Here is a 12,638-nt window from a genome sequence, read left to right on the forward strand (position 1 = left end):
GCAAAATAAATTTGATAATGCTGATTAGACTATCACATTAAAAGTCACCACATTCACATACAAGGCAAAAATACTTTGTTTTACTACTGTTTTTCAGTAGACAACACATTTTGATTCAACAAAAAACACAGTTCAATACCCCAGCAACCCCCCTCCCCTTACATAATTTAGCCCCCCCCCACCCTTGTAAACCTATGTTTGCTGTTTGTACACATCATGCTGTATATTGGCCACAACACAACCAAAGGTGCTCATCACTGTGGGTAGTTCCTGTCCCTCCACCCACGTCTGTTTGCCGTTTTCCTCCTTTAACCAACACAGCCCGGCCATCCAACTCTTGTCATCCTCCCCTCCCACAATTAAAATTGTATTGCTGTATTTCACTATTCCTAAAATATAAATTTGTAGATTTACTTCAGTTTTCTGATAACATTCTTGTAAATTAGACTAGATATAAAATGAATCTCACAAAGTAGTACTCATGAACAAAGCAACTTTTAATTTGACCTTTGATCTAATGGAAAAAGCTTGAACTCTACTTGCAGCAAATAAGTTGACTCTATGACTTAGTCTCAAGTTATTAAAGCGATATGAGCTGCATTTTTAAAAATTTTATTTTGCTGTCAAAATGTATTATTGTGATAAATTTGTATCTAATTTAAACCTTTGTGATCAATTAGATTTTAATAAAGCATTATATTGTTTCTGAAGAAAGACTTCTTTACATTCGAATATACAGTATTATATAAGAAATCATTATTGTACAGGACGACAATAATGCAATTTTGATTCAATCAAAGCTTATAAATATCTCTTACATCATAAATATGAACAACAGAAGTTTATAAACATTCTTTTTTTCTGCCATTAAAATAGATATTTACAATTTTGCAACAAAAAATTCCAACATCAAAGTTGCAGCTCATATTGCTTTAAATGATCTTGTATACATGAAATGACTGATCAACTCTTGTAAAATGCAATGACTCTTCACTCAATTTTAATTGAAGAAATTACATAAAAATGTAAATTTATTAGAAAATCATTAAATTTGATAAAAATATATATATATATTTATATCAATAAAATAAACTATCATTTATGCATAAAATGATTTTTATTAATTCTTTTAAACTGTGAAACTAATGTATCAAGGGAGATAACAAAGAAAATTTCCTTGAAATTTAGCAGAGAGAAGCATTCTGAATTGAATAATTCATGTTAAAACTTTTCATCAATAAAAAGCTCATTAATTATCATTAGTACCTGCACCACACAGGGCATTAGGAAGCTCCGGTCCCTCACTCCATGTATCTGTGGCTGGATCAAACACCTCTACTGAACTTACACAGTGCTCAGGGAGAAACTCCTTCTTCCATTTGTCACTGAGTTCTGAATTTCCTCCTATGTATTAAAAATATTGAAATATTTCACAACTCCATTCTAACAAGGAAAGAAGATCTTTTTTTTCTGACCGGAGGAATTTAATAATTCATGCAAAAACTCCATAAGGTTTCTCAAAATTTAATTTAGAATTTAAATATTTGCAATATCATTAATATTAAATCTGTGTGAATAGAAAATGTCACTCAGCCAGAAAATATACCTTTGATTTCTTTTTTGAGAAAATTAAGATACAATTTATAGATTTTTTGGTACATGTATATGTGCATTGCTATTTCCTAAATACTGGACTTCACGTTAGAAACTTAAAATTAGTTTCTTAGCTGTTTCAAATACCTTCTTTTCATAATAGTAAATACTTCATAAAATTCTACTATTCCTTGATTACTGACCAATGACATAAATCTTGTCTTTGTGAACCACACAGCCAGCCAACACTCTAGCTGTAGACATGGGAGGTAACTCTACCCAGGTATCATCAGCTGGATCATACCTACAATATAATATTTATACAGGTATACTCACTAAATTCTACTATTTGAGTTTACATATTACTTGCAAAGTTTTAAGTTAAAACACTTTTATCAAAATTTATTTTCAAAAAGCTTGAGCAAAGAACAAAACTGTTACCAGGTAATATAGAGGCATGTCAAAAGGAGACTTTTTGTTCAATGAACTTGCCAACAAAATCATCATTTTGCAGTATATCACTCAAAATTTGTATATTTGTACCTATATGCTGTTCTACTGATTTTGTCAGTGGTCTCCCCACCAAACACATAGAGTTTGCCTCTGTAACTTATGCTGGTCATAAACCTCAGAGGAATTGCTAGAGGAGCCACCAGTATCCAGGCGTTAGTGTGGGGGTCATAACGCTCAACTGTACTCAGAATTTCTGATCCGTCCTGTCCACCAATTGCAAAGGCATACCTGTCAAATTAAAAGAAGTTATTCTAAAATTTGAAATCGATAAACAAATTATATCTGAACAAACAGAAGTCTCTGATGAGACCTTGGCTCTACTGGTTTGTACTTACAAAGTGCATTATAATAATAAATAAAGATGTATCTCTGTACAATCTACTTGTGTTCAAAGTCTAATTCGACCACACTGTATGAGACAAGGCAATCAGAAGGAATTTAGAAAATATTCTATTTTAGTGTTCATGACAACATTGTCAAAAAAAAAAAGAAGATAAATGACAAATAGAACTATGTATCTTAGCATGTAGTTTTCTATCAAGTTTTACTGAAATTTGACCAAAACTGAAGAAGAGTAGCATTTAGAATTGATTACAGACAAAATTTATTTCCTTACTAAAGCATAAGCTCCAGTATTAAAGCTAATATATTATGACTTTGATAAGTCTAAGCTGCATGTGCAGATTGTCTTTTATCATCTTCACTTGCCAAGGGTTTCTGATCTGAAATCTACTCTACAACTAGATTTCAAACCCTTGGTTAGAAAATATGGTCTTTTATAATTTTTTTCTTCAAAATATCCCATCTTAAAGTATTGCAGTTCTTATCTGTTCAAAAAATTTAATTACTGAGAATAAACCAACATTGGTTAAAAATTGTTCATTCATATGACAGTGTGAAATTTTTAATATGTTCAAAGGTCTATGAGTGACATACAGTGATGAAATTTAGTGACTCATGTAACCTAACTATCAATAAGACATACAAAGTGAATCAAAAAGAAAAATATGAAATACCCATCAACTATAACTAAAGAAAACTGTGATCTGGACATGTGCATTTTGGCTTTTGGTGTCCAGCTCTTCTCTATCTGATCAAAGACATAGAAGTTACTGGACACGCCTTCAGTGGTCACTGATCCTCGGTAGTTCAGCTTCCGAATCGATCCCCCCGCCAAGTAAATCTGGTTATCCCCAGTAATGGCGCACCCTGAAATGGAGTGAAGAAAAAATCAATTAACAAAGATACAGAATAAAAACAGGAAAAATCTAATCAATGAATTAGAATATATTATAATCACACAAGATCACAAAGATAAATGTGAATGAAAAATAAATGCAATTTCTTGATTTTTCATATAAACCTGCATAGGAAAGTGCAACTTAATGAATACGTTACAAACCTGGGGTATATAAACTCTGTGGTAATTTACAAATGGTAATGACTTCTCCAGTTTTAGGTAAAAGCATCTCCATGCTGTTGAACTTCTTCATTTGTTCCTCTGTGTAGGGATTGGCAATGATCATCACTCCCGTCTCGTACACCATTCCTCTCCGAGGCATGAGATTCAGGTCCATTTCGTGTTGTCTGTTGCGTAGCATGTGAAAATATCTCACAGTGTCCAGAATTTTTCTCAGAGATTCACAATCTTTCAGTGTTTTGCACCTGTCAATTCTATCACAAAAGTAATAAGAGCTAATGTTTGCAAATCTTACACAATTCATTATTTCCATTAGATGTTCCATTCTGTTGTCTCTGTCCGTCAACAACCATTCCATGCAGGCTTCATAAACCGTCTCCTCATTGGTTACATTAATGTCATCATCGCTTATAATCTCCACTAATTTGTCTGAGGGTAAGGACAGAAATTCCTGTTGTTTACACAGAACAGCAAATTGGTTGTTAACAATTTCTTTGGCTTTTGTGGCCAAGTCAGTGCATTCGTGAGCTTTTGCAAAGAAGTAAACACCAATACAGTTTGAAACAGTGATGTGATTCATCATAAACTCTGCACAGCCACTTCTCAGTGAAAGTAACTGAAATCTGTTCGATGCTGACAGTAGATGTTGTACTGTTTCTTCTGAAAGCTTGACCTGGCCAGTGTATATATAGTCTAGGACTAAACCCATTGTCAATGGATCCAGCTCCTTCAATGTGATTTTGTTTTGCTGGCTTTCTGCCATATTTGTTGAAAACATGGCCATGAAGAAGGGACTTGATATAGCAAGAACATTTTTATGACATGGGAATTCTGCTTCATCTACACAGAGTGTCACATCAACAAACTCTTTTTCTTGGTATAGTTTGGAAAATCCCTGTAGAAGATTGACTGCCCTCTCTTTATCCACAAACTTGTCTTCAATGGGTGATTCATACTGAGTCGTAGAATCTAACAGGCTCTCCTGCTCCTGGGTACTTGAGGGATCATCTGGACTACTCATTTTCTCCTGAAATTAGATGGAATTTCCATGTATTAGAGGTATTAACTGATTTTAATTTTACATTTTTTCATCATAATGCATTTTGCTGAGTATAGCATATTGCCTTCTAAATGTCACCAAAGACAGATCTATCTTTTAGTGAAATAATGTAATTCAAACTAAAACATTTTCATTCAAAACGTTTAAAATCGGACTTTGGTGTGTCAAACCATCGGGGTATGGTGCACCCAAGACCATCGGTACTTTGGAGTCCCATCACACTTTGCAGATGTATTAACTGATTTTAAGAAATGCATTTTGATAGCATATTGCCTTCTAAATGAACTTTTAGTGAAATAATATAATTCAAACTAAAACATCAAAATGCATGGACAACATAAATAATTTTAGATCAGTAATATTCATGATATTGGTAATAGTGTGACAGGTGACCATTGCTTTATTCCTTATTAACATGTTTGTAAAAATATATTAGGGGAAACACAATATCAGGGGACTCTTTGACCAAAATTGGGGACGTTTTGACCATTACTTCGGTTCCCATATGATTTTTTCCAAGAAAAAAAATGTAATTAAGGGGGCGCTAAATTCGACCAAAATCAGGGGACGCTTTGACTAAAATTAGGGGACGCGTTTACCAATATTTGGGGGCGGTTTGGGGGGATGTTTTGTAACATCATTTTACTGTAAAATTCTATAAGGGGCGCTTTGACCAAAATCAGGGGGCATTTTGACCAAAATCAGGGGACGCTTTGACCGGGACGGTTTTATTAGGGGGCGCTTTGACTGGATTTCATTCATGATATTGGTAATAGTGTGACAGGTGGAGTAAGAAACACAATCAAGAGTTTAAACAAGAAACCAGTACAAGAATGGGATGCAACAAGGAAACAATCATAAAAGAGAAAAGACAATCTGTGTTAGGACCAAACAGATCCAGAGCAATCTGTACATTAATTTGGCTTTGAATCACCTATATGGCTTTATTTAGTTGTATTAATAAGTAATTCATTTTGTAACATTTACAATTTTCTGATTGTACCAGATATTGGAAAAGCTTTAATGAATACTGATGCTTACAATACGAATAAGAAAACATCTTTACAGAGGTAAACAACTGAAAATCATAATGTGATTATCTAACAAAAAAAAAAAAAAAATCAGACGTATTAAATTTTTTCAAATGTAAGATATTAATGGCCACTTGCACAGGTCTCGGTTAAACCTGGGTCAGTGTAATCCAGGCTTAAGTTTAGCTCAAATTTGTTGATTCACTTGCACACCTGAAATACTCAGGTGAGATCAGCTCAGTATATTACCCTAGTTCTGAACCTGGCAGTAGGGAGGTTTAAACTAAGGTTTGGCATAGAACATGTAGAATGGATGAATATTTTGATAGAATTGATATGGTGACTATTATGTGGAAAAGCTCATAAGAAGAGAAAAATGTAATAAGAGATAGACAGAATCCATTTTTATTTTATTCTGAAAAAAGAAATTGGTATGCACAGTAAATTATCTCCATTTTTCAGACACATTTAGAAAAAAAATATAAGATAATGTAATTCCACTCTCCTGCTAAAATTTCTCTGTGTTTCCAAATCTTTTTTTATTACTGGTTGGAAATAAAAAAATTTTTTTATGCAGGGATGCTAAAAATAAAGCAAATTCTAGAAACTATTCTTGCAAAAAGCGCTCTCGTGTACACCATACAAATCTCCCTAAACTCTCAAAAAACACCCTGTTGCGTAAAAATCTTAATTAATGAAGGCAATAATTGATTGAGAGGAGAAATAACAGACAGTTTCTTTTGTTTTGGTTCCTGTTGTGCTGTAATTTTTTGTAATATTATTAAATAAGATAATATTGAAAAAAATATTGGACAAAGCTGAATTTATTACAATTTTTATACAAATGGTTGCCAAACACCAGCAAAATTATTGTTAAGATCATTACTCTCTTTTGCCATTGCATTATTAATTGGTCCGCGTTGCAACATTTCATAAATAAAGTTTCTGTTTCTTCAGTATAAGAATGCTTTCCTTTTATTTCAAGATTATCTTTTTCCGATCTCTGCGATCTTTCACAACATCAGCCTTTGCATGCGCTTTCAAATTTGTCCACAAAGATTTTAATTGTAATACTTCTGGTATTTACACCATGCCTTGCAGTGAATGCTTTCTCAATACTTTCCCATTCTTTTTTTCTTACAGATCATTCTCCCATCATTTAGTTTAATACTTTCAATGATTGATTTTTCTTTTTCTAACTAATTGTAATTTAAGAAGCACAGCCTTTTCCAATTCTGTTAAAATTTGGTGCCTTCTTTGATGTCATATTCAAAATAAATCCTGGTTTAACCTGCATGTAAGAAATGCTTGAGTGAAAGGTCAGCAACCCAACACCAGCTCACCTGAGTACAAGTTAAAAAAAAAGTTTACCTGATCCTTAGATCAGTCTTTAAGCCCAGGTTACCTAATCTAAATGTGTGCAAGTGGCCATTAGTGCTTTGACATTGCCACTAATTTTACTGTTTGTAAAATATTTACTTTCTGCAAGATGTAAAATCCTTAATATTTTTTCCTAAAACATAAACTAAATCAATTCCGAATTTCCTCTATGATGAACGCAGTACTTACCATTAAATCACACTCTAACATATGATAAAGAACACATGCAGCTAAAACAACTATTCGTTAACAATGGTTATCCTCAAATATAGGCCCATTTTACACAATTATCTTCAATTTCGGTCAAAAACAGCATTTTTGTTTTCTTTCTAAAAACCGGAAATAGTCGAGTAACTTCCCTTTAAAAGTAGTCCATACCAAATTCCTACATTATGCATTTGATTTTAAAATTTAATGATATGAAAAAATCGCAAAGCTCAAAGTTTAAAAAACAGTTTTAATTATTCATAATATACAAAAGATTTAATTTTATGCAATAATTTTCATTCTAATCATAGACTATATTTTTGAAGTTTCAATGCGGAAGGACATTGCTAGGTCGTGCACCTTGGTAACCACGTAAACTCTTTACTGTGTTGGTTTCAGTCAATGTTGATGTGGTAGTGCATAACCGGGATAGACCAAAAAATAAGCAATGGCATTACCGTTTCTCCCGGGAAACTCTTTCAACAAAAGCGTAAGTAATATAAGATATATTTTTTACTTAGTTTGTAATTCTAAATCTTAATAAACTTACGAGAAATGTGTTAGAGGAATAGAAATGGGATAAGTGTTTTCTGATTGCAGCATGTGTTGATAGCAGATGCATTTTTCAAATTAACAACATTGAAATAAATCTGTTGCATTTTATATCATCTTTTAAAAATATATACGTCTAATATCTTACATATGCATAAAAATCATATTGTGTTCCATAAATTCCAGCTTGGTAAAACAAAATATCACAAATCTCACCATTTTGACTACAAAAATGAAGTTTCTATGCTGGTTGGAGAGGAGAAACCTGGTATAGGTGGTGAGCTCCTTAGGGGTCAAAAAATAAAACCACAAAACACAGTCTTCCCAAAGGGAGAAGGAAGCAACTTGCCTGCATGGGTGGCCTTTGACAGACAGGTCCTGTGTTTTGATGCATATTTCCAAGAGGCTGTTTACGAGAAACGTGAAGAACAGTACAGAGTTCGTAACTGCAAGATCTATTTCTACTTAGAAGATGATTCCATTCAAGTCATTGAACCAAGAGAAAAGAACAGTGGAGTACCACAAGGTAAAAAATAAGACACACTCAACTGTTTTGCAAATGATTTTCTTACTTGAAATTAAAGTAGATCCTTGCTTTGTGTCATTATCATACATATCATCTCTTTTTCTCATAATCTTATTTTGCGACTGTTAAATCGACATTAATGATCACAAATACCATATCAGAAGAGAGTTATTCCTTAAATCAGAATTTTTCAGTGTCATATATTTGTTAGTTGCACAGATCCCCAAAATTAAACCCAGGCTATGAAATTCATTTTCTTGATTTACAACAGGCACACTTATCCGAAGACACAGAATCCCCAAACCAGCTCCACATGATGATGAGTACTACACTGCCGAGGACTTTAACATTGGCTGTGAAATCAACCTTTACTCTAAAGTTTTCAAGATCACAAATGCAGATGATTTCACAAAGAACTTCCTCAGGAAAATGGGAGTCAGAGTCAATGAACCTGATAACAAACCAGAAAACCCATATACCAAATATAGGAAAGCTGTAAGTATTTCAAAGATGATTCAGCCCATTTAAAACCTAACCAAATGCTAACTGAAAACGATCTACGATTTGGTGTGTGTTTTTAAAAAAGTTATTGAAATATCCTTCTGAAAAATGACAATACCAATTAATCATCAAGATTTGTTTCAATAAACAATTCTAAAAAAAGATAATGCATATAAACTCACCTAGTATAATGTGTTTTCTCCCAGATGGATGAAAGCATGCAGCCACTCAGACCCTATGAGAAGCATGACACACTAAAACAATTCTTGGACCATGATCGTCACGTCTTACGCTTCTTCTGTTACTGGGATGACACGGACAGCATGTTTGGGGATCCGCGGGAACTGGTGCTCCATTACTTCTTGGCTGATGACACGATTGAAATCCGAGAAGTCATTCCTGCCAACTCTGGTAGAGATGCTGCCCCAATGTTCCTCAGGCGTGGAAAGCTTCCCAAGAACATTGAATCCCTCCGCCAGCCAGGAGAAATTACAGACAGGACTGTACTGAATGTATTTGGTCCAACTGGTCATGGAGGCAGATATATCTTAGATAGCTTAAAGGTACATAATTGAAGTTGTAAATATAAATAGATGTATGATATTTGCTCTTGTCAGATTGACAAAATTTTTTTTTAGTCAAATATGGGCTATGAGAAATAAAATTGAATGTATAAAACTTTTTAATATTAAATGTTACAGACAGGAGCAGTGAACACAGACTTCTACAGAGACAGTGATCTAACACTAGGATCTGTACTCAATGTCTGGGGAAGAAAAATCTTACTGTGTGATTGTGACGATTTCACAAAGGAGTACTATCGCACCAAGTATGGAATTGGTAAGTGGAAACAATAGATCACATTTAAAAGCATGAAAATTCTGTTTTGTTTTAAGGAATTTCAGCAAATATCTTTCAGACTATGTCATTATCTAGAAATTAGAATCATACTTTTAATACCTTTTCAGAGGACTTCTCATCTGTCCAATACAAGAAGAACACCGGTGGAAATCCTCCACGTCAATTCCCTCCCTACAATGGATGGGGAAGTGAGGAGGACTCCCTCTGCTCTTGTATGGGTCTCCTTCCCAAACCTCCCAAGAGGGACTTCATCAAGTTTATGGAGAAGGACAGACGTGGACTTGACAGCAATGTCCTCCGTTTCCTGGCCCGTATGGACACATCCAAACCCATCGACCAGGAGCGACGCTTCATCATCTCCTACTATCTGTCTGATGATACCATCTCAGTCTTTGAACCTCCTGTCAGAAATTCAGGTAATTTGTTATAAATAAACAGGGAACAGAAAGAGTTTCATTTTTTCTTTAGAAATTCATGAAAAAGTGCCAGAAAATATCACTGCTAAAATATATTAACTAAATAATGAACAGATTGATTCAAAGACACTGAAATTTTACATTGAATTAACAAACCATCGATCTATTTATTTGCACAAAGTTTTAAAAAAACATTTTAGAAAGAGAAATAAATTCAGTATTGATTAAACTCTGCTCTTGAATATTTTTGAAAATTCACAAGTTACCTCCCTTTTGGCAGGAATCATTGGAGGTAAATTCTTGGAGAGGACCCGGATTAAGAAGCCTAACCAGCAGGCCTACAGTACAGAGATGTCCCAGTATTACCTGTCTGACGATCTGTTTGTCGGTGCTTGTGTCAACTTCAACAGCCACAAATTTGTCCTCATTGATGCTGATGAATATGCATTTAGATACATGGAAGAGAATTCTGGAGTAAGTCATACATGATACAGTAAACTAACAGTTTTGTCTTATACTGATGTACGCTATTGCAGGGGCTGTCCTTCTTGCAAAAAATACATTGTTATTAATGCAACAGAAAAGATATAATTTTCAAGTTACTGTCATGTTTTATAATCAAGTTAGTCAATGCATAGAATGTATTTGGATATGTGTTGAATTCATATTCATTGTCAAATTATTTCTTTCTTCAGTATCCTAGAGCCAACATTAATGCCATTTTGCAAAAACTTGTCAGCAAAGTAGGCAACAACCAGGACGAGATTCGCTCTTTCTTCATGAGGAATGACCCCAATGGTTCTGGATGTATGGGATATGACCAGTTGGTCTCCCTCCTCCGACAGATTGACCCCACCATCAGTGATCATGAGATCATGACTGTGGCTCGTCACTACAGCCAGAGAACTCAGGAGGACGCTATTGACTCCAACAAACTCGTGGCCATTGTCCAGGAACAACTCAGGAAGAGAAACTATGAAGGATTCGGAAAACTGTTGGAGGACTGCATGCAGAATGACAAAGAGAAGTATGTCAATTTTACCTCCCCCCCCCCAAAAAAAAAAGAATTAATTGGAAAGAACATTATGATAAGCCCATATTTAGTGATGAAACTAGCTTCCAAAATTATCAACTGCAATTCATAACTTGGAGGAAAAAACTGGGGGTTTACTTTTAATACCAATGAAATATATTATTCCTGTATTAAGTTTTTATGCTGATTAAGATTTGAGGCTTTTTTGCTTATAAATTTTATCCAAAAATGAAGTTTCAAAAAATATTTGAGAACTTTTAATATATTTGCTATACAGAAATTAAACTAATCAATATTTTATTGATCTTACAGACAAGGCATGTTGGATGCTGAAGTTGTCAGGACCATTTTCAGAGCTCACAATGTTCCCCTCCCTGATGATATTCTGAGAGCTGCACTCTCCATGTAAGCTTTTAATTTTACCTTTGGTTCGATATATACATGTACGCAAAACATGTAGCTTATATTCATATAATTTTTAGACCAAGTAGAGATTTATAAATATACACTTCAAAATCTACTTTTTTAGGATTGAATGGGAAATTGAATATTCCCATACATTGATCATTATTGACTTGGAATTTGAAGATCAAAATTGGTATTTTACAGAATGTAGTCTAATAGGAACTCTCTAGTATTCATATACTTGTATATCTCAGATAATTTAGAGAAAAGTCTATTTTCTCTCTGACTTCTTCAAGTAAAAGTCTAATAATAAAAAAAATCATCAAATGCTGAAACAATCTTTTAGTTTTCTTAATTTGATTTGCATGGCAATTAAAGTATTTGAAATTGATCGTTAGATTTTTACTACACCCTTTATTCTTAAACATGTACTCAGTATGATAGAATAAATTCACTCATCAATCAAGAATATTCTGGCAAAATCACATTGTAAGTTAATTAGGTTTTCTCATGATTATCAATCATTCTCAAAAAATCTAAAACCCAGTTACAAATATTGCAAGAAATAATTTTCTTCATGTTCTTTAAGACATATCTATAGAGTTAATAGAAGTAGATCTGAACCTTTATTTAGGTTTTTTTCTCTCAATTTCAGGGCTGTTGCCTCAGAGAAAGGGGAGGTGGCTTACAGGAACCTCATCAGTCAGATGAATTGGAGGGACTCCCCAGTACCCCCCATGCAATATGAACCCTCCTCTGATCCCAACTGGGTAGGAACACAGCAAGGCAAAGGAAGTGTATCAACAATTAACTATCAGAATCTCCTACAAGATTGCTTTGGAAAAGCCAAATCATCATAAAGACTAAGTGTGCTAGGGAGTTTATCAAATTATCTGTGATACAAGATTTGTAATTTTAATAACAAAACTTGTGCCTGAAGTATTTATAACTGCAATTCATTTCACTTTTTCTGAGCATTTATTGTGTTGTAAAAGGATGAACAATAACAAACAAGAAGTTAACAGGAATAAATAATCAACAAGAAACAAATTTGGCACAAACCAGTGTTTATGAAGTTTATGTACATATTGACTATATTAAATATTTTAAATGTGAATAAAAAGAGTAAACATGTAGCTG

The 12,638-nt window shown here is 33.7% G+C and overlaps 2 protein-coding genes across 2 annotated transcripts; one reads left to right on the forward strand and one right to left on the reverse strand.

Moving 5' to 3' along the window:
- Window positions 1-177: 177 nt before the first annotated feature.
- LOC134229761 (kelch-like protein 3) lies at window positions 178-7,320 on the reverse strand. Its single transcript, XM_062711553.1, has 7 exons — window positions 7,187-7,320; window positions 3,509-4,553; window positions 3,123-3,315; window positions 2,137-2,334; window positions 1,797-1,897; window positions 1,267-1,404; window positions 178-389 (listed from the first exon to the last, which is right to left on the reverse strand). The coding sequence occupies exons 1-7, from the start codon at window positions 7,205-7,207 to the stop codon at window positions 193-195; spliced, it is 1,893 nt and encodes a 630-aa protein (XP_062567537.1). The 5' UTR covers window positions 7,208-7,320; the 3' UTR covers window positions 178-192.
- A 236-nt stretch (window positions 7,321-7,556) lies between these two features.
- Window positions 7,557-12,634, forward strand: LOC134229762 (EF-hand domain-containing family member C2-like). Its single transcript, XM_062711554.1, has 10 exons — window positions 7,557-7,694; window positions 7,943-8,282; window positions 8,554-8,777; window positions 8,990-9,346; window positions 9,485-9,623; window positions 9,752-10,060; window positions 10,341-10,534; window positions 10,756-11,087; window positions 11,406-11,498; window positions 12,154-12,634. The coding sequence occupies exons 1-10, from the start codon at window positions 7,653-7,655 to the stop codon at window positions 12,356-12,358; spliced, it is 2,235 nt and encodes a 744-aa protein (XP_062567538.1). The 5' UTR covers window positions 7,557-7,652; the 3' UTR covers window positions 12,359-12,634.
- The last annotated feature ends 4 nt before the right edge of the window (window positions 12,635-12,638 follow it).

This window comes from Saccostrea cucullata, unplaced genomic scaffold (genome assembly GCF_032062105.1).
Source record: "Saccostrea cucullata isolate Sc308-1 unplaced genomic scaffold, CSIRO_AGI_Scuc_v1 ctg287, whole genome shotgun sequence".
NCBI lineage: Eukaryota > Metazoa > Mollusca > Bivalvia > Ostreida > Ostreidae > Saccostrea > Saccostrea cuccullata.

Bases quoted from the DNA above. Each gene is read 5' to 3' on its own strand.
- LOC134229761 (XM_062711553.1), bottom strand. From the start codon at position 7,207: ATGTTAGAGTGTGATTTAATG. The intron at 4,554-7,186 runs GTAAGTACTGCG...ATCTAATTTCAG, and splicing joins TGTTAGAGTGTGATTTAATG to GAGAAAATGAGTAGTCCAGA. The intron at 1,405-1,796 runs GTCAGTAATCAA...TTTAATACATAG, and splicing joins AGACAAGATTTATGTCATTG to GAGGAAATTCAGAACTCAGT.
- LOC134229762 (XM_062711554.1), top strand. From the start codon at position 7,653: ATGGCATTACCGTTTCTCCCGGGAAACTCTTTCAACAAAAGC. The intron at 8,778-8,989 runs GTAAGTATTTCA...GTTTTCTCCCAG, and splicing joins ATACCAAATATAGGAAAGCT to ATGGATGAAAGCATGCAGCC. The intron at 11,088-11,405 runs GTATGTCAATTT...TTGATCTTACAG, and splicing joins ATGCAGAATGACAAAGAGAA to ACAAGGCATGTTGGATGCTG.